At 39.1% G+C, this 25,961-nt stretch overlaps 1 protein-coding gene across 2 annotated transcripts; it reads left to right on the plus strand.

Annotated features, from left to right (window-relative positions):
* Positions 1–1,250: 1,250 nt before the first annotated feature.
* On the plus strand, positions 1,251–25,912 carry riok2 (RIO kinase 2 (yeast)). 2 transcript variants are annotated; one of them, XM_052019643.1, is made up of 10 exons: positions 1,251–1,704; positions 4,459–4,597; positions 7,204–7,320; positions 8,637–8,812; positions 14,659–14,747; positions 18,802–18,993; positions 20,065–20,157; positions 21,498–21,998; positions 24,733–24,823; positions 25,330–25,912. In XM_052019643.1, the coding sequence occupies exons 1-10, from the start codon at positions 1,639–1,641 to the stop codon at positions 25,489–25,491; spliced, it is 1,626 nt and encodes a 541-aa protein (XP_051875603.1). In that variant the 5' UTR covers positions 1,251–1,638; the 3' UTR covers positions 25,492–25,912. The 2 variants fall into 2 exon arrangements, with proteins under 2 accessions (XP_051875603.1, XP_051875604.1); XM_052019644.1 differs by having other exon boundaries at positions 1,251–1,304.
* Positions 25,913–25,961: the final 49 nt, after the last annotated feature.

A 25,961-nucleotide genomic window follows, 5' to 3' on the forward strand; every position in this document is an offset into this window, starting at 1 on the left:
TTCACATTTATTTGATATAATTTCAGCAGATGAGCTGAAGAAGTGCCAGAAAAAATTTTCCATGATTTTCCACTCATATTATTGTCAAGGAGCAGGAGACTATCCAAGGAAATTGATTCCTTGATATATTCTCAAAATGAACATCATTGATGCAGAATAAGGTGTACAAGAGTTTACTAATTAAATTGTAAAGCTGCCGTTACTGTGAGTATTAATTTCAAAACTTAACTCCATCCCCAAAGCCAATCCGAACTCGAATTATTTGTAGCATCGGGTGTTATTCTCAAACTGATGCAGGTTATGGAAAGGTGGTCAACGGGCATTTTAATTCAGGGCGATCATACGATTAGTAAGCTTTCATGTAAATGCATTTCACATCAAACAGGATTGTTTTAGTACTATTGTTGCTCCTCAGCTTCTAGGCTGCTCTGGAGCATTAACGAGTTGATTTGGTCAGAGAGCACAGCCAGTTTGTATCAAAAGATAACATGGAAAATGTTGGGGAAAACAGTGAGCAGGATCTTTACAGGGTTATTATTTAATCTGATCACTTTCATTATCTCTGATACTTAGTTTTTTATCGTTGTGCCTCTTTAACGAAGAACAGTTGATTGCTCTTGTTGCTGCAAAACCATATTTCCTATCGTTTAATTAAAGAGACATTTATGAAGGGGATATCAATGAACTTTCTGGGATTCTAGCCAAAAATTAATGACCTGAAATATTAATTCTCGCCCTTCCTCTGCCCACCACTGATTATTTTTATGCCAGTTTGGAGACATTTAAGAGACTCTTGGATAGACACATGAATGATAGAGAAATGGGGAGCTATGTGGGGGGGAAGGGTTAGATAGATCTTAGAGCAGGATGAAATGTCGGCACAACATTGTGGGCCGAAGGGCCTGTGCTGTGCTTATGTTAAGACGGACTGCAGGTACCTGTAGGTCTCTGCCAGCAGTTGACATCCACGCCTGTGCTGCAGACTGAAGCCGCCTTCCGCCAACACCCGGCGCCCTCGGACCTCACGTCATCACGTCCCCGCAGTTCCTTACAGCACGACACTCGGCTCGCAGCAAGCCGCAGAACAAAACAAAACCAACGTTCAGACCTTACGCAATATTTTCTTTCAAAAACGAAAATTCAACCAGATGCCACTCACGTCTTTAGGAACTACGGAATTTGTGCGTAACCTGGTATTTCTTTAAGGCGGAGTGGAGGACCTAGCGGCGAGGCGCATGCGCGGTCGGGAGGTTGGCGTGTGCGTGGCCTGTGGCGGGTGGTGAGCGGTCCCTCGGTCCCCGGCGGTGAGCGGGCGCTCGGTCCTCGGTACCCGGCGGGCGGTGAGCGGTCCCCCGGTACCCGGCGGGCGGTGAGCGGTCCCCCGGTACCCGGCGGGCGGTGAGCGGTCCCCCGGTACCCGGCGGGCGGTGAGCGGGCGCTCGGTCCCCGGTACCCGGCGGGCGGTGAGCGGGCGCTCGGTCCCCGGTACCCGGCGGGCGGTGAGCGGGCGCTCGGTCCCCGGTACCCGGCGGGCGGTGAGCGGGCGCTCGGTCCCCGGTACCCGGCGGGCGGTGAGTGGGCGCTCGGTCCCCCGGTCCCCAGCGGTGAGCGGACGCTTGGTCCCCGGCGGCGGGCGCCATGGGCAAGCTTAACGTGGTGCTGCTGAGGTACCTCAGTCGGGATGACTTCAGGGTGCTGGTCGGGGTAAGTCCCAGCCTTGGTTCTGCCCGCTCTCGGTGCGTTGGGCCGGCGGTTCGGCCGCTTCTTCCGTCTGTGTTGCCGCAGCCATCCCGCTGCCTTACCCCGGGCCGTGCGCTCCAGCAGCATCAGACGGCGCCGGCATTGGATGGACGTTTTTAAAAACAAAATGCTGGAAACGTGAAACAAAATCAGAAAATGACGGGAGAACTCAAGTCAGACAGCAGCTCTGGAAAGAGAAATAGTCGACTTTTCGGGTCTGCGACCCTTTACTGGTTTATTTTTGTCACATGTACTGAGATATAGTGAAACACTTGTCTTGCATGCCGTCCATACACATCAATTCATTACAACCCTGCATTGAGGTAGTGCATTTGGAATTGGTTTATTCTTGTCACATGTAACCATACTTGTTTTTCACGCAAGGTATAACCCATGTACTAAAACAAAATCATTATCTTAGGTTTTACTCAAGTCCTAGGGCAGTGGAGTGCCATCCATGATTATTTCCAGTCCATGACTTCTCCCACCGAGGAGGACGAGTGAGGGTGCTTTCATTTGCATGTACTCCACCAAGTTGTGCATCACCTTTTCTGTAAATAAATTCTGGAACTCCCAATAACATTCTGTCAATATCTTCACCAAAACGGTTGTGGCGACATTAGCTCTACTCTAACCTTCAGGCACCTCGTCTGTGATTAATGAAGATCCAAAACTCTCTGTCAGATCCTAGCTATCTCCTCCCTTGATTCTCAGGGCCACGTGGGTTAGATGTCAACCAGCCCTGGGGATTTAACAACCCCTGTGTGTCCCATTACATCTTTTTGATACTGACGACCTAGATTATCCATGTACCCCTCCCTGATCTCACCACTTTCCATGTCCTTCTTGGTAAATACAGATGAGTGTTCATTTAGGAACTCGCCCATATAGCCTGGTTCCATACACAGATTATCACTTTGATGCCTAAGGGGACCCACTCTTTTCATGGCTGCCCTCTGTTGATATACTTATGGAATGTCTTTGATCATGCTGGAATGGCAGATTTTCATAAAAATGATGAGGTTATCAAAACAAGCTGAAAAATACAAACACTTTGGACTCTGGCTCCAGCCCAAACCTATAGAAAACATCCTATTTGGATGTATCATGGCTTGGTATGGCAACTGCTCTGCCCAGGACCGCAAGAAACTGCAGAGAGTTGTGGACACAGCCCAGCGCATCACGGACACCAGCCTCCCCTCCTTGGTCTCTGTCTTTACCTCTCGTTGTCTTGGTGAAGCAGTCAGCATAATCAAAGACCCCACCCACCGGGGACGTTCTCTCTTCTCCCCTCTTCCATCAGGTAGAAGATACAGGAGCCTGAGGGCACGTACCACCAGGCTTAAGGACGGCTTTACCCCACTGTGATAAGACTATTGAACGGTTCCCTTATACAATGAGATGGACTATGACTTCATGATCTACCTTGTTGTGACCTTATTGCACTGCAGTTTCTCTGTACTGTTATTGTTTTTACCTGTACTACCTCAATGCACTCTGTACTAACTCAATGTAACTGCACTGTGTAATGAATTGACCTATACGATTGGTATGCAAGACAAGTTTTTCACTGTACCTCGGTACAAGTGACAATAATATACCAATACCCTTGTTCCTAACCCCCTGCTCCAGCTACAAACCTACCCATGTTCTGGTGTTCCTGATCTGGCTGAGCACCCAGCATGAAGTCTAGACAAATGCTGAAGCATTGGGATTTCTGAACAATTGGACACTGGGTTGTTGGTGTTTTACTGTACTAGCCGAGCAGAAGAAAGACACAGGACTGGCATTTTGAAGGTCTGCAAGCAGCGTGATGAGCCAATAGAAAAGTACAGTTTAAAAACACATTCCACATCTTGTATTACAACATTCTAGCAATACTTTGGATTTCACATAGTTACATTATGGCTATACATTATACTTAGAGTGCAATATTTTGGTGTTGGTCTCCATACCCAGTGTGAGTCACTTGAGATGTCGGTAATCCAGTGCAAGATCCACAAAATTATATCCATTCTTAGACTTTAGCTCTTGGAAAACACTTAAAGAATTTGAGTCTATTACCTGTATCATTTTTCTTCCCACAGATCTGGCCTGACCTGCTGAGTATTTCCATCATTTTCTGTCTTTGTTAAAGAATTTGATGTTAGTGTGGGAGATGAAAAGGTAGTAACCATTGGGTGGGGAGGAAGCAAGTTTAGAGAAAGTTTAGTGCGAAGAAATGTGATGCAAGTGAATTCTATTCAGTTTGAAGGGTTGTTTGAGGCAGACAAGGAAGAATTGCTAATGTAAACTGTGGAGTTGGTTTTGTTAGATGCTAGGAATTTTTTCATTTAGTGACTTCTGGGATGGATTACAAAAGACCTTTATAGATTCTCTGCAAAGCTTGAGAAGGGAACTGGATAAGTTCTTGAGAGCATTACAAGTACTAAAAGTAGGCTGCAAGATTTGTGCGATTTAATGATAATAAGACGTAGCAGCTTTCAAGGATGTGTTTAATTTCTTTTGGCATTGGATGATTTACTAGAGTTTTTTTTTCTAATTTGGGGTGTTGTCTTTCGTTGCTTCTGTGTAGGTGAAATGATGGGAGGGATAGATTGTCATCTTATTCTTTAATTATTTCTATTCGGTAATACTTAAATCCTGAGTTTTGTTTCAGTTTTAATTACAGTGTTTTAAAGTTGCCATTTTCACCTTTCGTTTTCTTTCAATGTACAGGTTGAAATGGGAATGAAAAACCATGAAATTGTTCCTCCCAGTCTTATTGCTTCAATTTCAAATCTTAAACATGGTGGATGCAACAAGATCCTGCGTGAATTGGTAAAACACAAACTATTAGCTTACGAGCGAACAAAAAGTAAGTTTGAAACAGAAATAAGAAATTAAATAATTTACCTGCATTCTTTACATTGCATTCTAGCATAAACACCAGATGTATATTTTCTGAGAAACTAGGTCTTGGCATATTTTAATTATCAAGTGGTATTGCTTTTATTTTTCATTTCTTTGTGCTATATTTCCTGTTCAATTGCTTTTGCCTTAGTTGAATTGTTTCTGTCTCTGCTTCAGTTTATAACATTTCGTACATCTTGGTAATCTATTTTGATGAGTAGATATGCAAACCAAATGTTTCTCTATTTCTTTTGCAGTATTTTACCTTTTGTTTCTCTGTTATCAGTTGTGTATAGAGTGAAGTAGTCTGGTGTTACCTAGTGTCCTTTGATGTCACACTGTTGATGTGAATGACATTTCCGCCAATCTCTAGACACAGCATGGATTCGGGAAGGGCAGGTCCTGTTTGACAAACTTACTGGAGTTCTTTTGAGCATATAATGAGTGCAGTAGATAGAGGGAAACAGGTGGATGTTGTATACTTGGATTTCTAGAAGGCTTTTGATAAGGTACTGCATAAAAGCCTTATCCATAAGATAGGGATGCCTGGAGTTGGGGGTAATGTATTAGCATGGATAGTGGATTGATTAACTAATAGAAGGTAGGGAGTTGGGATAAATGGGTGATTCTGTGGTTGGCAATCAGTGGTGAGGGGGCTGCCATGGGTCAGTGCCAGGCCCGCAACTATTTACGATATACATTAACGATATGGAAGAGGGGCCAGAATGTAGTGTATCTAAGTTTGCTGATGACACTAAATTGAGTGAAAAGCAAATTGTACAGAGGATGCAGAGAGTCTGCAGAGAGATATAGATACCTAGGTTAAGTGAGTGGGCAAGGGTCTGGCAGATGGACTACAATGTTGGTAAATGTGAGGTCATCCACTTTGGAAGGAAAAATAGAAGATCAGATTATTATTTAAATGGTGAAAGATTGCAGCATGCTGTTCTGCAGAGGGACTTGGGAGTGCTTGTACATGAATTGCAGAAGATAGTTTGTAGGTGCAACAGGTTATCAAGAAGGCAAATGGAATGTTGGCCTTCATTGCTAGAGGGATTGAATTTAAGAGCAGGGAGGTTATGCTGCAACTGTACAGGGTACTGGTGAGGTCGCACCTGGAATACTGCGTGCAGTTCTGGTCTCCTTACTTGAGAAAAGATGTACTGGCTTTGGAGGCGGTGCAGAGGTTCACCAGGTTGATTCCTGAGATGAAGGAGTTAGCCTATGAGAAGAGATTGAGTTGCCTGGGACTATACTCGCTGGAATTCAGAAGAATGAGAGGGGATCTTACAGAAACATATGAAATTATGAAAGGGATAGATAAAATAGAGGCAGGATGGTTGTTTCCACTGGTAGGTGAGACTAGAACTAGGGGACATAGCCTCAAGATTTGGGGGAATAGATTTAGGATGGAGATGAGGAGAACTGCTTTTCCCAGAGAGTAGTGAATCTGTGGAATTCTCTGCCCAGGGAAGCAGTGGAGGCTATTTCATTAAATATATTTAAACACAGATAGATTTTTGCATAGTAGGGAAAGTGAGGGTTATGGGGAAAAGGCAGGTAGATGGATCTGAGTCCACAGCTTGATCAGCTATGATCTTACAGAATGATGGAGCAGGCTCAACGGGCCAGATGGCCTACTTCTGCTCCTATTTCTTATGTTCTTAAGGAACAACAGGAGATTGCTTGTATCTCCCTCCTACTACTTTATCTGTTTTTTTTCCAAAAAGCCCCAATATATAGCAACACACAAAATGCTGGAGAAACTCAGCAGATTGGGCAGCATCTATGGAGGGAAATGGACAGTAGACACTTTGGGCTGAGACCCTTCCCCAGTATATAATTGTTTAGGGACCGTGCACCTTTAAATAATGCAATAATTGCTTGGATCTTATCTGATCACAAAATAATGCATAGTTTCACAGAATGGTGAGATATTACTTGATACAAGTGACACATGAGTCTCAAAGGAGCAGTTGAAAGATGAGGTGCCCAGATTAATGACTTTGATTCTTGAAAGCAAAATCATATAAGAAAGGGATAGAAACACAAAAGATCCAGAGCATGTGTGAATGGTTACAGCAGATTGGCAGAAGAAAATTACATGAAAATCTAGTGAAGATAAGGAAGACTCCCAGTGGCCTACAGTGTGATAACAGAATGACAGAGATCTCAGGGATGGATCCCCTCCAGTTGCTGTTTACTTCTGGGATATCCCCACCTAGCTTCCACCTCATTCACTGTGTGTAGCTTTGTTGTAAGCATTCTCAAAATTTGCCACATGCTGTTCATTAGAAAATGTGAACCGTAGTTATGTTATAGAGTTTACTGTTTAGGATGGAATGCAATAAAACACCTGAAATAAAAAATGCATGTTGTAGACTTGGTATTGTGTTTCATTGGAACAGGGTAGGCAGCCAAGATTGAGTGTGATAGAACATTAGATGACCAATAGTTCAGAATGTCTCTTGTATACTATTGGAAAGATAGAACAAGAAATAAACCAGTCACCCATTCTACATCTCGAATATTCCTTGCCCTCTTTGGTTAATCACAGCCTCTTTCTTTTAGCTGTGCAGGGTTATCGGTTGACGAATACTGGATATGATTACCTAGCCCTGAAAACACTTTCTTCTCGAAATGTCCTAAATTCTGTTGGAAACCAAATGGGTGTCGGCAAAGAATCTGGTAAGAACATAACTGTAGTAAAATTCACAAATCCTGGTGATCTGGCATCTGCTTACTCATTAGTTCAGAATGTGAGTTTTGGGTTTCGACTGCAAGCAGGGTGCGTGACCGGGCAGGCTATGTGGCTGGAGCCTGGGTTGAGTCCAGAGTACCAGGGGGCAGAAGCGTGGGTAGGTTTAAGACTGGAGCCGGAATCCGGAATGCTTGTTTATTTCTTACTCCCTCTAAATTTACCAGGTTCACTAGAAAATTTAGAACACTACTATATAAAATATAGAAAAAGTGAAATAAAATTGTGCGACAGTATTTAGTGGGAGTAACATCCAATAGGCTGGAAATCTGCTAGGCTGGCAAAATCACGAAGATGCTGGATTAATCGGTGTTCTACTGCATTTATCTTGCATGATAAGTCGCTATCTTAATATAATGAAGGAATCATTTCTTTTTGATTTGTGAGTTGAGTTGTGGTTCTAAAGACCTATAACTATCTTGTAACATTCTGAAAACAGCTCTAGGACTCTACCAATTTGTCCAATTGTCTTTCTCCCTCTCATGCATTATTTCATTTCTACAAATCGATTTCAATGTCATAGCAGATTTTAACAGCTGTAATAGTAGTTACTTGTAGAAAAATGTAACTAAAGATGCTTGTCTAGAAATTGGGTCTTGTTTTCTGTGCCATGCGATCATTTGAATGAAAAATCAAACATAGGAAATTTGAGTTCTAACTGAAATGCACAAAGTCCTTTCAGGTTGTGCATGCATCACATGAAACCAGGCACACTCAGTGGTGCTTGACATTGTGCAACAAATGCAACATCTGGGATTTTTGTCCAAGCATGATTGTGGCTTGTTTCAGTATTGCATAACTGTCCTGCACTGGAAACCTGCCTCAATGTAATTTGGTTCTCCTTGCACCCTGCCCACCAATGTCCCCTCCCCCTCCCTGTCATCCTCCCCCCATTTCATAAGTCTGTCAAACTCTGACAATTTATTGCCTATAAATGAGCTCCATTCAATTCTAGGCAGCTAACTCCAATAAAAGCACTATGGAATTAAGCTGATTATTTTTTTCAGTGGCAAAGTTCTCAGTATAATTTTGGAATTTGCACGTATCTGACTCGGTCTTGCAGAGTTGTCTTCAAGGAGACGTCTCCTGCTGCTGGATTTAACATTACATAGAGTATAAAATATGGTAATATGGTCAACTTTAAAAAGTTCCCATGAGTACTGCAAAGCCTATTTGAGTGCTTAGAAACTGTAAAATGGTTTCAACCAGATGCACCAATAACACAGTTTGCATTGATTTATTGCAGATATTTATATAGTTGCAAATGAAGAGGAGCAGCAGCTTGCTTTAAAGCTACATAGATTGGGTCGTACATCATTTCGGAATTTGAAGAATAAACGTGACTACCACAAACATAGACAAAAAATGTCCTGGCTTTATCTCTCCCGCCTTGCAGCAATGAAAGAATACGCATATATGAAGGTATTTGATCCTTTTAAAGATTGACTTTTGACACTTTGAAATTTCCTACTAATGCGTAAAGAATTCACCTTGTTGCATTTAAGGAAGTAATGTGACTTTATAAAGTTGTAGCATGCTTTTTACACATACTGTGGTTCTGAATACAGTTATCAAACAATAATTTGATATCTTTGTCGATTGTTGCTGGTAATTTCAGTAATTTGCTCCTTCAGGGCATGAATTTAAATAACATTTCAGATTGTTATAATATTCCAAAGTCAGTGACCTTCCATAGTTGGACAGTATGAGGAAGTTGCACAAAAACATTTACTTTTGCCTAATGCTTCTGATATATGTTAAAGGGGTGATGAAATTTAAATTTCTGTGGGTCAACTGAACATTCAATGTGAAGTTATAACTTGTCTGAAGCAATTGTACTCCACATTACCATCAATTTATTTGTAATTTTTTAAAAATTTTGCATCCACTGTCACACATACATTGGGGAAACAGGCTATTCAGCCCACTGAATCTGTGTCGATCATTAATCACCCACTTATTCTAATTCTACACTAATCTTACTTTATTCTCTCCACATTCCCCTCAACTGTTCCCAGATTCTACCATTCACCTACTGACTATGGGAAATCTACACTGTTCTATGGCATGTGATCCATGTTGTGACTATTTTCCATTTATAACAGTTAAAGTTGCTTTATTTAGTAATTTCCTCTTGTAATTCCCAAAATTAAAATCAAAATCATTTATTTCACGCTACCATTAATAAGTTCATCAGTTGAATTGCTCTTTGTATCCCTATGTCTTTAAAGTTTTTGTGTGGAACACTTTGCCCTCCAGATGTGAGCCTTGGTTCAGTGAGAGCAATTTTGCCTGCTAAATCAGAATCTTGCAGAATTGAGCTCCACTCCAGGGACTTGACTGCAGTACATTGCTTAGGTTGATAGAACTGACAGTGCTGCACTATCAGCAATCCAATCTTTCAGATGAGATATTCAACTCTTTTGTAAATCCCATGCCACCAATCCAAGAAGGATCAGAGTTTTTTTTTATTGACCATTATAGGTCAATATTTATCTTTCAACTAATATTACTAAAATGGAGTTTAATGTGGGGAAGTGTGAGATCATGTACTTCGGTAAGAGGAATCAAGAAGTGGATTGTTATTTAAATGGAAAGGGGCTGCAGATGACGAAAATTCAGAGGGATCTAGGTGTTCTAGGGTCTGAATTATAAAAAGTCAGAATGCAGGTCCAACCAGTAGTTAAAAGGGCAATGTGGCCTTAATTGAAAAGGGATTGGAGTTTAAAAATAGGAGTGGGGAACTGTTGTTTCAGTTGTACAATGTGCTGGCACCTGGAATACGTACACAGTTTTGGTCGCCTAACCTAAAAAAGATAAATAATACAATGGAGCTGATTCCTGGGATGAGGGAGTTGTTATTTTGGGTCTATATTCCTTGGAGTTTAGAAGAATAAGGAGTGACCCTATTCAAACATGTAAGATCGTAAAGGGGGTTTGACAGGGTAGATGTTGAGATATTTTCGCTAGTGGAAGATTCACAAACAAGGAGACATAGTTACAAGGTAAGGGGCAGGTCATTTGAAATTTCTTCTCTGAGGATAGTGAACCTCAGGGATTATTTGCCCCTGAGGGTGGTGGAGGCCAGCTCATTAGAAAGATGTAAGGTGTAGATATTTGAAAGATAGAGGAATTGTGGGCTATGGGGAACTGGCACAGAGAGGAGTTGAGGCCAGCATAGATCAGCCATTATCATATTCAATGGCATTTTGAGGCCTGGTGGCCTACTCCTGCCCCTATTTTCTTGTATTCTTGTAAAATAGACAAGAATCTCTTTGTGTGAATTCATATGCACTAAAAAGAGCAATTTAGCATGTACAAGAGCTTTGAGTGATTGGTTTGAAGTTTTAAAATGAAAGAAATTAGGGTAGATGTGGAGAAATTATTTCCCTTGTGGTTGTTGGAGTGGAGCTGGGGGAAGGAAAAGTATCCAAGAAGCAAGGAATGTGATCTAAAATTTAGCACCAGACAATTTTTAGTGAAATCAGGAAGCATATTTTCACTAAAGGATGGATTTTTGGAGCTGCTCTTATAAGATTGTGTGCTGGGACAATTGGAGTTTTCAAGACAGGTGTTTGTTAAGTAATGTTTTAAAGGAATATGGCACAGACATAACATTTCTTACTCTCCTGTGAGATGAAATTAGGTTGTTAATTATTATGAATTTACATTAATACATTTTATAGTTGGAGTACAATGTACTGACTTGATTATATAGAATGTTTAGTGCTACAAACCAGAGGTAAATACCTAGGCAATAGTTCTAATATTATAACCTTCAGTATATTTGAAAATGTATCTGATCAGGCACTTTATTTGTGTCTTGCTCTCGTTAGGGTGTGAAAGAAGGTGAGAAAGTACCATAAGAGGGTGCCTGGGATCTTGCTGCTATTTTAATTACTTCCTCCTTCAACCCCTCTTTCTCCCACCCCAAACAATATTGGTGAAATGATTTTAATAGCTGTGATCATTTTGTCAGTTTCCATTACAAATGTAGGCTTCAGATTTTATCATGGAAGTATAAAATAGGCAGAATATATAACTTTAAAATAGGAAATGTGTGTTTTCATACTAGTTATACCTTATTATTTACAGCACCCCTTATTTGAAAGGGCATTGTAACAAATTTTTTGTGCAAGAATCATTCGTCCAATAAATGTAAATAAAAACTCCTGCTCGTAGTTGCAACATTTCACCTCATTACATAAAAAATTGGTATTTCCTCTGAAGGGAACAAAAAAATAGAACTCTGAATAATTCTGAGTTTTAGTTAGATCTGAGTATAACCTTTCTATTGGCCTTCAGAATGTTCAAAATGAGAATCAATATGCTGTTGTTCTGCAAAACCACAGGGTGTCAGTGTTGGAATGTTTTAACCTGTGAATCACAACATCTGACTGGCTAGATGTTTTATTTTGGCCAGCCCTGGAGCATCCAACACTGCAAAGATCAAATAGTTGGCTTTCCTGGAGCCCCTAACATGCGTGAGTGATTGTCCCACATTTCTCCTGAATGAACTGTGTAAGCATCCGAAATCTTTACTTGTCAGACACAGCAATGATGTTCGCCATCTGGAAGTTGTACAGTGAGCACTTTACTCTGGTTGTTTAGTGACACATCTGGGATGCTTGATTGACCAATGCCTGAACTGAGAAGGAAGACTTTATCTGGTGATGGGACAACTATTAACAACAGGTGACAGTCAAGTAATGGCATTACTTGGTTGTCACCTATTATAGAGTGGGCTTTGAGAAAGCTGATGCTTGGGCTAGAGGCCTTGTTAGAATTGCATTCAGAATATTTTGATAGTTGCACTTGGTGGGATGAGGCTGGGAGTAAAGGATTTAAGTTGGGACCACGTCCAACTCCTCTATTGATACAGATGTGCAGAAAGAATGTTTATTCAGCATTCCTAGGCCAGTGTTCTTGTTGCCTTAGTGCTACAGTCCAGAAAAGGTCCTGGCTTGGTATCCTCAGTACAAGGCTCTTAGAATATGGCATAAATTCTGAATTCCTGAACCAGCCTGAATAGCATGGTGATGTTGGGGGGGGAGGGGGGGTTTAAATTGGCCAGCTGGAACCATGCCTAGATCCCACATTTATACATGTGACACTGAAGCCAACAGCTTTTTATTTGATCCCAAAGCAATTACAACTTGTACTGTGAGTTGTATTTTTACTATACAAATTGGTAAATTTTGAATAGTTTTGATAACTAATTTAATTTCTGAACATTGATTTTTAAATGATGAGTTGCTTTTTGGATCAAAGACGCAGTCTGGAATTAAATTTCCGGGAACACTGAGACTTTTAAGAAGAGTTTTGAACAAATTATGCAGTCAAATGCATAAAAACACTAGTCGTTTCCTACGTATTAAAAAAAGAAATAATTATTAACTTTTAGTTTGGTAGCAGTTGCCTCAGAAATTAGGCTGTTATGAAACTATGGCATTTGTGTCTTCATAGAAGTGCCCAAAAATATGAGATTTTCATTCTGCGGTCAGAATGATCATGCTTCATGTTAGTAGTCATCTGAAGCCCTCTCCAGAAAAAAAGTAATGCACCATTGTTTTAAACCTTTCGATTAGTCATTAATAGGAATACCAAAAATCATAGTATGCATTAGAACATAGAACAGTATGGCACAGGAATAGGCCCTTTGGCCCACGATATCTATGCCAACCATGATGCCAATTTAAACTAATCCCATCTGCCTGCACATGGTGCATGTCCCTTGATCACCTGCCTGTTCATGTGTCTGTCCAAATACCCCTTAAATGTTGCTATCATATCTACTTCCACCACCCCCCTTGGCAGTGCGTTCCAGGCCCCTACCATTCTGTGTGTGTGTGTGTGTGTGTGTATTTTAAAGGAAAAACTTACCTTGCAAATCTTCTTCAAACCTTTGTCCCTCTCACCTTAAGGCTTTGCCCTTTAGTATTTGACATTTCCACCTTGGGAAAAAGACTATCTACCCTGTCATAATTTTATATACTTATATCAGTTTGCCCCTTGGCCTCTAACACACCAGAGATTGTTCTGTGACTCTGTGAGAAAACAATCCAAGTTTGTCCACCCTTATATCTAATACTCTCTAATCCAGGCAACATCCTCGTGAACCTCTTCTGCACTCTCTTCAAAGCCTCCACATCCTTCCTGTAATGTGGTGACCAGAACTGCACATAGTACTTTAAATGTGGCCAAACCAGAGTTTTGTACAGCTGCAACATGGTTTGCCAACCTTTGTATTCAATGTTCTGACAGATAAAGGCAGGTATGCCGTTTGCATTCTTTACCACTCTATCTGCTTGTGTTGCCACTTTCTGGGAGCTATGGACTTGCTCCCAAGATCCCTCTGTACCATCAATGCTCCTAAGCATCCTGCATTTACTGTATACTTTCCTCTTGCATTGGACCTCCTAAAGTCCCAACACCTCACACTTGTCTGAATGAAACTGCATCTGCCATTTGTCTGCCCATATTTCCAGCTGACCTATATCCTTTGACAACCTTCCTTCCCATTCATAACTCTGCCAATTTTTGTGTCTTCTGCAAGCCTACTAATCAGCCCACCTACATTTTCATCCAAATATATATCACAGACAACAGAGGTCTCAGCACTGATCCCTGTGAAACACCACTAGACACAGAACTCCAGTCAGAGTATCACCCCTCCACCACTGCCCTCTGTCTTCTATGGGCAAACCAATTTTAAATCCAATATACTAAGTTACTATGGATCCTGTGTACCTTGATCTTTTCCATCAGCCTACCATTATGGACCTTGTTGAATGCTTTCCCCACCTTCATCAATCATCTTGAAATGTATAATTTAAGCAAATATCATTGGAAAGCCCACACACATGTGATTGGATGGCTAATTTTTTATGAATATCTAGCAACATTAAAACTCTAATCTCACAGCCTTGGGACTTTGGTGCTAGACTAGCAGATATTCCTGTCTACTGGATATTACTCCCATTAGTACTCCAACACATTGTTAATTCAATTTTTTTTAGATGTTACATGACAGTTTAATAAAGTTTCCAGTAGATCTGGTGAGTTTAAGGGGGGCGGGGGGGGGGGGGGGCCACAGAAAACAGAGCCTTAGTGAATTTAAAGGGAGAGCAGGAAACCAAACCTGTTGAGCCAGATGCTGAACCATCTGGATTTCCCATCAATCAGTTACCAGATTATCAGAGTTTTACTGTATATGCAGGATCTTGAAAATATAAGTTGTTTTATACAGTTGTTTTATTTAAACAAAGGCATTGCATGATCGAGGATTCCCTGTTCCCAAGCCAGTGGATTTCAATAGACATGCAGTAGTCATGGAGCTCTTAAATGGTTATCCCATGTGAGTATTATTATTTTTTCAGTGCGTACTCTGATTTGTACAAGAGTTTCTTTCAAATACTTCAAATGCCTCGTGTCTAAATGTTACTAAGCAATCTTTGTGGTCTCTTTGTTCCAAGATCAAACTCTTGTTTGTTGTTAACAATTGCATTTTCTGCTTTCACCATAAAGGCTAGTTTGTACTTATCTTGGAATGTTATTCAAAAACTTGAGACCAGTAAGTAATCTATTTGTATAGCTAAGATCAAAAAGTCAGTTTGAGATTTTTGTAGGTTAACTGTTGTCTTGATGGTCTTGATGACTTCACTGCAGTGTAAATACATAGATGAAGGGAATAAGGTCTTTTAGATACTTAAAAGGTAACCAGTGTAGAGATCAAAGATGGGTATGGTTCTTTAAACATGTATCATTTTATTTTGAGAATACATTCCTTGTATTTGAAGAGAATTGTGAAACACTGGATCATGAGAATGTGAAAGAAGAATAAGTACTACGGGTAGCATCTTCGAAATTAGATAACTAATCAGGCTAAGGTGAAATTTATTTCAGTGTGTTAAAAGAAGTGAGGGAGGGAATAGCAGAGACACTAGCTACATTTTCCAATTCTTCCTAACTATAGCTATAATGACAGAAAGACTGCTCGGGAGTAAAATGTGAGAAAGGGGTGGGTTCATTCTTCATAGATCAGTGAAGCTAAAATCAATTGGGATAAAATAACTAGGGGGGAGGGATGTTTTTGCATAAATTGTCATTCAGAAAGCAGCAGATTAATCAAAGACCGGTGCCACATATTTGACATTATTCTCATTTCTGAGAATTTAGCAAGAAGGATCAATGACGGTAATGTACTAAATCTTGTCTCCTTGGATTTTAGCCAGGCTTTTTTCAGATTTGTGCATGGGGTACAATTCTGATGTTAGAGGAATAAAAGCCCGTGGGAAATGGCAGGATCCATGTTTTGTATTGACTGGAAGGCTGCTTGCAGTGAATTCCTTTCTTTTCATGTTTGATGATTTAGACGGGAATGTAGGTGATTAAAATTTTGCAGAAATTGAGGAAAATGGCTGCAAACTTCATTCATATATTAGTGAACTAGATGGGTATGCAGAAAAGTGGCAAATTCAATTCAGCCCAGAGATGTGCATTTGAGGAGAATACATCAGGCAGCGGACCATAGTGAACAATAGGATACTGGAAATGTGGAAAACCATGGGGAGCACTGAATTCTGAAGATGGTACAAAAGCTTCTTAAGGTGATCAAGAAGATCTAGGATGTCTTCCTTCTTGCCTGAGACAGAGTAACAGCAGGGAGATCATGCATGTTTAAGACTAGTTTGACCACAGCTCGAGTTCAGAAAGGATGTGATTGCACTAGATGCACTCTTGACGAGACCAGGATGTTAGTGAGATTGGTGAAATGTTACAATGATAAAAATAACAACTAAGCTGATGTTGATGCTTTTGAATAGACATGGCTGGAGAAGGTTAAATTGAGGTGTATACAATTATGAAAGATCAAAATAAAATGAATAGGAAGGATCTATTTATTCTTTGCCCAGAGATTAATGACCAGAGGCATAGATATAAAGTAAAAATATTAAAAATCAGCCAGTGTGCTTGGGGTCTAGAACTCTTTGCTGGAAGTGGTGGTAAGGCTGGGAGCCATCATTGTATTTAAAAATAAACTTATTGTGTTGTAAGACTGTAAACCTGAAAGGGGAAATAGGCCAGATTGCAATGTTTTTCAGCTGTCTTAAATTCTTATGTTGTAAATGACCTGATTCTAACTTTCTCCTGAATTATGTTTAATAATTCCATAGAATGAAAATGTCAAAATGTAGCTTCACTGTCAAGGCAGGCACATCAACTTTGCTAATTGATATTTTTTCTAAAAATCTTATTATATTTAAATGTACAAAGGCCAAATGCTGTAACTTGGAAGTGAAAGCAGAAGATGCTAAGAATACTCAGCATCTGCTTAAAGAGAAAGCAGAATTAACATTTTAGGTCAATGATCTTCCATCAGAAGTTACTTCATGTGTAGGTATATCGAATTAGATGAAGGATTGTATCACTTTTCTCAAACCCAATTTTGTTGATATGAAACATTAACCTTTTCTCTCTTCACAGATTCTGCCTGACTTAGACTGTTTTTACATTTATATGTAGTTCATCTATGGCAATTCAAATGTGTACTTATAAAAAAAATTATTCACTGTTGCACTGATCTAGTGAGAGACAAAAATAGATCAGCAGAAAAAAGGAGAGGTTGAATATGAGCTTATGTGTGTCCTTTACAAGCCATTATGAGAAAAATTATATTGAGGAATAAGGAACTATCAGGGAAAATGCAACATTTGCCAAAAGAGACAAGTGTAAGACATCTTCCTGGATATAGTGGAGAATAGGTCTGGACAGATTGAGGAGCTGAAAGAAGTTGGCATTAGTAAAATGAGTTGAATCAGTGAAATTAACAACAGGACTGAAAGCCAATAAATCTCTATAATCTGACCTACATCCTAAGGTTTTTGATTGGCAGTAATATACTGCCATGGATTCAGATTAATTTAACAGACAGAAATCAGAGTAAGAATGAAGGGTCATTTTTGCATTGAAGATTCACTATAGATTGGTGTGGAGGCCTTGGTCACCTTGTCCAAATTGATTTTGATAGTGAAACTGAGTGTAATATAATGCTGAAGATACAAAGCTGGGTGGCACTGAGTTGTGAACAGAATGCAGAGAGGCTTCAAGGAAATGTAGACAATCTAAGTGAGTGACAAGGAAATGGCAGATGGAATATAATATGAAGTCACCCAGTTTAGTAGGAATAATAGAAAAACAGTTTTTAAATAGTAAGATTGAAAAGTACTGGTGTTCAGGGGTGCTTAAGTGTTCTACTATAACAAATGCTGAAAGTTAACATGCAAATGCAACAAAGAGTTGAGAAGGTAAATAGTAAATTGGCCTTTATTGCAAAAGAATTTGAGAACGAGGGTAAAAATATTTTCTTGCAGTTATTATATAAAGGTCTGGACTCCCTACCAATGGGAGGAAATACTTGCAATTGAGGGTACACAACAAAGCTTTACAAAGTGGATTCCTGGCATGGGATATTGTTCCATGAGGAGAGGTTTAAACAGATTGGGCTATACTTTAGAAGAATGGGTGGTAATCTCACTGAAACAGTTGAAATTTTAACTTGGCTTTACAGGGTAGATATAGGGATTGTAAAATAAAACTACAGATGCTGGAAATCTGAAATACAAAAGAAATGCTGGACATAGTCAGCAGATGTGGCAGATTCTGCAGAGAGATAAACAGAGTTAACATTTCATGTTAATGACCTTTCATCAGAACTGGTCACTGCTGAAACAAACTGGAAAGGCTGGTTATCTGAAGTGGTTAAATGCAAAATTATGTCGAGTAGTGATGTTTCTACTGGTTAGGATGCTAAGACTAGGGATCACAGTCTCAAAATTGGGATTCAGATATTCAGGACTGAAAGAAGAAGAAATTTCTTCACCGAAGTGGGATAGGGAATTTTTGGAATTCAGTAACCATCATGGAACAATACCCCATCCCAGGAAACCACTTTGTAAAGGTTTGTTGTATTCCCTCAATCCAGTTGCTGAATAAATTCAACAGATTGATGGATTTTTACATATTAAGGGACCTGAGGTGATATGTAGTTTGGTGCTGAAGGAAAAGATGAGCCATGACCTTAACTGGATGTGGAGCCAGCGCAAGGAGCCAAATGGCCGATGTGTGCTTCTAGTTCTAATGTAAAATTAGGATAAATGGCAAGTTTTGGTAATCATCAAAAAACTTAATGCCTTAAACATGCAAGGATCTGATGTTTTCGTTATAGTGACATTATGTGTTAAGTATTGAGAGAACATGGAAAAAATTTGTCACGGTTTAGAGCTGTTCCCAATTCGTTTGTAACATAAACTTAAAGCGTTTTGATCTGTGAAATGGAAATTTGCAAAATGAACCAATGTGAATAAGAATTTCTGTATTTAAGAATCACCATTTGTTGTGTTTTTCCTTAGGTGCCAAGTTCATCAACTTAATAATCCGGCAGCAACATATAATGAGTTAATGGACCTTATTGTGCAGCTTGCTAATCATGGTTTAATACATGGTGACTTCAATGAATTCAATTTGATGCTAGATCATGACGATCATGTCACAATGATTGATTTTCCACAGATGGTATCTACATCTCATATAAATGCTGAATGGTAAATACAAAACCAAAAAATGGGCATTTATTTTCCCTTTACGTTAGCTGGAGTTATTTACTCCACTTGAATTGAGTTGAATCATTTGAGTGAGAAATAATTATATTCTAACTTGCATTCTGTTTTGGTCATTTAAATCATTTGCAATTGATTCTGCCATCTTAGAGGCACTTTGTCAAAGTAACACTTGCATTCCATTTTTCTTTGAATTAATAAGCATATGTGATCTGTTCATTTATACGAGATTGGTGTCTGTGTAAGAAATGATTTTGATCTTTTTTTCCAGAAGGGAAACCATAAACATAACAAACATGTTGTGACAAATATACACAACAAAGAGAATATCTGCTGGAAGATTGAACAATGTTTTGGGTGACTTCCTTGTCAGATGTTCTGATAAAGGGTTTCCATTCAAAATGTTTTGTTTTATTGCAGATTGTTGTTGGACTTTTTGCTTACTACTTTTATTCCAAGTGCCAAAACTGAGGGTTTCTTTCTCTCCGAGGTCGGGTGTTTCTAGTATTTACTTTCAAGAGTGAGTGGCTAAAACAGAGTAGGAAGCAGGCAATCAGAATTTTCTGTATCATGAGGTCTTAGTGCCACTTAATGAACTTTTCAGGGAGGTGTTGAGTTTGGAAGAGTGGGGAGAAAATATCCCTTGTCTGGTTCTGTTTCCCTACACCTAAACTGACTGGCTCATTGTTAATATAAAAGTATTTTGTGTGAGGTGGGGGTGGGGAATGGTGAGGATGCCAGTAATTAAAATTAAAAGTCAAACATTAAAAACAATCAGAAAATACTACTGAATTGGTAGTCTTCAGTATACATTTGAAGATCTGGTCATAAACATGTACATTTTCTTTTCATGAAATTGACCCAAAGAGAATTTTTTATTGAAAATGATCTTTACATTTTGGTACATGAGAAACAGATTTTGTAATTGTCATTTTTCTTCCTAAATATGGGCGTAAAACAAAAGGGAGATTTTTGAAAAAAAAATTGCTTAAGGATCAGCATTGCACTAGTTTAAAACGTTTCAGTGAATAAACTGATTTTTTTTTCCTCACCCAGGTATTTTGACAGAGATGTTAAGTGTATCCGTGATTTTTTTATCAAGCGCTTTAATTACGAAAGTGAGCTTTATCCAACGTTTAAGGACATCAGGTTAGCATTATTTGTGTAATCAGTATTTAATATTGTAGATTTCTGGTGATGCTCTTTAGGTGTAAATTAATAACAATCACCATGTTTTGGGTTCTGTGGTCATTGTTTGTTCAAAAGATGGCCTTTTCTGCTCAACATTAATGCAATTTTACAATATATAGTCTGCTTAAAGTAACTGTGATCTTAAAGCAAACTGACAGTGCTAAGGGAATTTATTATGGACCACTTGGCAAGATGCAATTTTTTTTACAACACACCTTGTATCAGTATTTCAGTAAACTGCAGTAAAATTGGCAGCCTGGATTCAGCCCAAGCAATACTAAAGGATATTTACCTAACTTCCTGCATAATTCTGTAAGGTTTTATATAACCCCATCACTGATATTGTTGCATAGGCACCAGCAAACAATCGTGAACCCAGCTAGGAATGAATAGCTATTTGAACTGGTGTGCATCAAAGCCTTTCTCCAGTCTGTCCTCCACTGAAGGATTTTAGTAGATTGTACATTTTTCTCTCCTTTTTCCATACCCCCACCAACTGTTGGTCCAACAATGCCAGGTGCCTTCCCGTTTGTTTAGTAATTACCATTTCCAACCTCTGACGTCAGCAAGAAACCAAAGATAGCTTCTGCTCAAATAATCATTCCTTCACTGGAATCGTAGGATCATAAAATGGTTATGGCACAATAGGAAACCATTCAACCTATTGAATCTGTGTCTGCGGTCACTCTCTATAAGAGCAACTCAGTGGTTCTTCCACCCAGCTCCTTCTCTGTGGCCTTCCAAATGTTCTCCATCAAATGTTTATCCAATTCCTTGAAGGTCACAATGGAACCTGCCTCCACCATATCTGCAGGCAGTGCATTCCAGTCTCCAACTATATGCTGTGTGTGTTTTTTTTTTAAAGAAAGTTTTTCCTCATTTCACTAATAATTCTCTTTATTTAATACCTGTGACCATTAGTCCCTGACCTTGCCAACAAAGGGAACAGCATCTTGCAATCCTCTCTGGACAGACCCCATGACCATGTCTAAAGTCCAAATGCCTCTAATCTGTCCATGTAACTGGTCCCTCATCCCAGGAGCCATTCTCATAAGTCATTTCTAGACCCTCTAATACCTTCACATCCTTGTATTGAGGTGACCAGAAGTGAACACAATACTCCAGTTGAGGCTGCATCAGTGTTTTGTATTCAACTCTTTTATTTTCTTCTACCATTTCCTCTCTTTCTTCACCCCCACCCCCAACTCCATGGCTTTGCCTCACCTTGCAACAGAAAACAAATTTAATATTGCAATATGTACCTGTAATATAAAAGGATCCTTCTCCATCATCCTTAGGAAGGAGGCTTCACTGGATGTGGAGATAGAAGTTAGTGGTTTCACTAAAGAGCTCCAAGAAGATGCAGCGCTGCTAGATGCTTCAGACCCTGAAGAGGAAGGTGCTGAGAATGAACTTTCAGAAGATGATGTGGATGAAGAAATTAAATATTCAAACAGAACAACAGAAAGCAAGGATTTGCATGCCAGCAATAAAACTAATTCTGAAGATTCTCCTACTTCTAATTGTAAGGTGATTGAGCAAACGTACAAGGAATATTCAGACAGTAATGAAATTGAAAGTGTTAATCTGGTCACACTGAAAATAAATGATGAAGTTGAAAGACAGTGTGCTGAAGTGGCTGGTGCTGTTGAACTTCCTGGAGATGCTAATAAACATTATCTTGAACATGTGACTGAAATGGTGCATCAGATAGACCAGAGTGATGCTGTTCCAACAGATGAAGAATGCCCAGACTTAATTGATATGTCCACTCACAACAAGGAGTTTAAACCTTTCAGGTACTAATTCAGAAGTATCTAATTGGCATATCTTGTTAACTTTATATATTGAATTTCTGAAGAGGTAAAATAGAATGATTAAGAGATCACATTAGGTATCATCTGTTTGAATTTTCAGAAAGCATGTGACGAAGTCCCACACAAAAAGTTGGTTTTCCAAAATTGAGGCCCACGGATTTAAACAGTTATTGACAGTAGGAATAAGAAATGGGCTTAAAGAGAGAAAGCAGCGAGTAGTGGTAATTGGTTGCTTGCCAGATTGGAGGATGGTAAATTCTGTTTTTTCTCCCCCCTGTCAGTACAGGGACTTCTACTTATTTACGTTTATGAAGGCATTGATGTGCATGTTAAAAGTTCCAAAAATTGTGGAAGACACTGTTTGGAAATGTAGTAAATGGTGAGGCAGATAGTAATAGCCTGCAAGAAGACATCGGTTAGCGGAATGGATAGAAATGTGAAAGGGCAGGGAAGTGTTAAGTGATACACTTTGTAGATGAAATGGCACAGATCCAATGTCAAAGGATGCAAATGGAAAAGGGGACCTGGGTGTACATGTGTATAGATCCTTGAAATTGGAAAATAAAACATCTAAAGCCTGTGGAATCCTGGGATTCAGAAATAGAGAGGGTGCATAAGTGGAGTTATGTTGAACCTATACAAAACACAACCCATAATTGGAGTACTGATTCAATTATGGTCACCATACTTTAGGAATGTTGTGAAGATGCTAAAGGTGGTACAGAAAGGATTTACTAGGTGTAGTTCCAGACCTGAAGGATTTCAGCTGTGAGTTACAATTGGGAAACTGGTGTTCTCCTTGGAGCAAAGAAAGCTGTGAGAAGATTTGATAGAGAGGTACATGTTCCTGATTCTGTTATCTGAATGAAATAGAGGGATGCTATTCCCCAAAGATGAATGATTCAAGGACCGGTGGGCACAGATTTGAACTTGTAAAAATTACAAGAGGAATATGAAAAGAAACACTTTTATTTCAGACTGTGTTGAGGAATTCTGGGTCTTTAAGGTTGGTAGAAGCATAATCAATTAATGCTTTTAAAAGAAATTGGACAGGCACTTGAGAGCAAGTAATTTAGAGCAATGGAGAAAGAATTGAAGAATGGGACTGATATTGCTCTGGTAGGAGCAGCATAGACTTGGTCGAATAATGACCACTTACATAGTAACAATTCCACAATTCACTTTTATGAATTCTTTGTGCAGTTGATTCTGAATTCTTCTACCTGTGACATTAAAAGTGAACTGCAGAACATTCAATAAGTTGCTGCATAAAGCTCCTGTGCGTTATGCTCCTTGCATCACTGAAGTCATCAAATAGTCTCCAACAGACTGAAATTCCCAGTACTTTGAATGTTAGAGGGCAAAGAAATGTGATATGATTAATATGGGATGTTTACAAAATTGTAAGGTTTGTGTATACTGCAGTTATTTCCACTGTTCCAATTTTTTAAATGTTTTTTTTTCTGTGCTTGTGGAAGACATCCTCTAAACTCAGTTGTATTCCTAACTTGCATGTAGCAGGAGTTACTGGATCATGATTACAACCAGAAATGTTCCTCCACTGTGTCCACTGAAACCAATTGTAGCATCTTATTGTGAGATCTGATGTTCATGCTGGAATTTTGTGATCTTCATGTGTAAGGAAGTTTTAAATTGGAGAGTATTTTTTCAAAAATTAGACTCTGTATCAAAGAGAAAGCAAGTGCAAATGATTGATGTCAGTGTATCATGAAGGTCTTGGTTTGTTGGCAGAGAAAGGTTGAAGCAGTGTTATATGGGGATATGCAAGAAGCTGAAATTTTTGACTGTGAAGATAAATGTTTGTGTTAAACAGAAAGAGGGAGTGAGACTGATGGGATTGCTGTGCTGGGAACCAGCATGAGCCCAATGGGCTGGTTGACCTGATTATGAGTGGTCTTAGCAGTGGTTACTAAAGTCTTCAGGATGTTTCTGGCATTTTTTTGTAAATGGTAAATTGTATAGGTACAGTGGTACACTCAGGCACTGTGGAAAAACTTTGCTTTGCATGCCATCCATACAGATCAGTTCACCACATCAGTACATTGAGGTAGTACAAAGGAAAAGCAATAACAGAATGCAGAAATTGTTAATAGTTACAGAGAGGGTGCAATACAGGTGCAAGGCCTTTATGAGGTAGATTGTGGCGTCAAGAGTCCATCCTAATGTGCAAGATGTCCGTTTAGTTGGAATTGGTTTATGATTGTCACTTGTACTGAGGTACAGTGAAAAACTTGTCTTGCATACTGTTCATATAGATCAATTCATTACACAGTACATTGAGGTAGCACAAGATAAAATATACAGAATGCAGAGTAAAGTGTCACAGCTTCAGAGAGTGCAGTGCCAGTAGACAATAAGGTGCAATGTCATAAGGTGGAAACTAAATGGAATTTCAGGAGGAACAAGTGGCATATAGCATCATTAGAAGTGCAAAAAGGAAATTTTGAATATTCGATAAACTGACTTCTTATTGTTCTTTGTATATCACGGTAGAATTTGTCCCTGGTCTATTGCATTAAACATTTTATACCTGTAATGCAGTTTCATTGACAGCACAAGTGATCAAGAGCAAACTTCAACCACATTGGGTTTTTATATTTTATCAACAATAGATTCCACATTTATGGATTTGTATGTTATGAAATGCAGTTAACTTGTTCCTAGTTTTGGTGATAATGCTTTTACTTTTCTCTAGGGATGAATGGATGGATTCTCATGAGCGCAGAGAGAGAACCACCAGTGTGAGTTCTGCAGGCAGCTTGTTGAGTACTTCAACAATCCCACCAGTAAGTTTGTGTTCAATACCCACTCTTGTATCTCTTACTTGTTCTACTTGATTGGTAGTCGATGCAATTTTCCTTTTTGGACTTTGAAGTACAACCTGAATGGAAATTAGCAGGTGGCCTTCCCTGACAGTTCCACTCTCTATTCAGTTTTGAAATGAATAGAAAATGACATGGATATCAGCTACCAGTGTGGTAATGTGCTGTTTATTTATACTCCAAGAACCGCTTGAGATGTTGGCTTACAATAAAAGAACTTTCATTCATGAACTCGATACAGTGTTGATAGATAATTGCTAAAGGTCTGTGACTGTATTCTGAAATTAACTGTGACTGAACAAAAATATGTTGGGTATAGTAGTACAGAATTTAGTTAATAAAGTACAATGCATTTTGTTTCATTTGAAATATTTTAAATCAAAAACCCAATACAGATAACAGTTCTAAATATTATATGATTACCACTTGTTTTGCTTTATATTTATTCAGATTGTATGTGCTTATTTTAGGATGTGATCAAACGAAAAGTTAAACAACAGCTCACCAAGCAGCAAAAGGCTGCAACAAGACGACGTCTACAAAAGGGAGAAGCCAACATCTACACGAAGCAGCGGCGAGAAAATATGCAGACCATCAAATGGAGTGCGGAAGCACAAGATTTTTGGGGTTAGAAGAGCCTTTTAGGAGCTCTGTAATCCTATTTAGCTACACAAATCCAGTGAAAATTAACTTGTACCGATTCTGTATTTAAATTTCAAAGTCCTATGCACAGTGCAATATAAAGTTATTCATTCAATTTGGAACTGACAGGGAGCACATGAATTTAATGCTAGGCTGATTTTAGGAGTTTGCATCCTAATCTATACTACCAACCCCATGGAATGATCAAACTGGGGAATCCTGGAGAGAGCTTCTTTTCTCTTCAGGTGACATCATACCACAAATTATTTTGAGTTTTGTTCTATGAATCTTATTTTCCTTAAATCATTTGTTTTGTATTTGAATTCTCAATGGAATGTTAATTTGATAAAAATCAAAATTTTGAGATTTGATGTACTGGATCAACAAAATTGAAATAAATCTATTTCATTAGCTCACTGCTGTTGGAATTTGGCTAATAGAAGAGATGATTTTTGTCGTC

Source organism: Pristis pectinata, chromosome 7 (genome assembly GCF_009764475.1).
Source record: "Pristis pectinata isolate sPriPec2 chromosome 7, sPriPec2.1.pri, whole genome shotgun sequence".
Taxonomy (NCBI): domain Eukaryota; kingdom Metazoa; phylum Chordata; class Chondrichthyes; order Rhinopristiformes; family Pristidae; genus Pristis; species Pristis pectinata.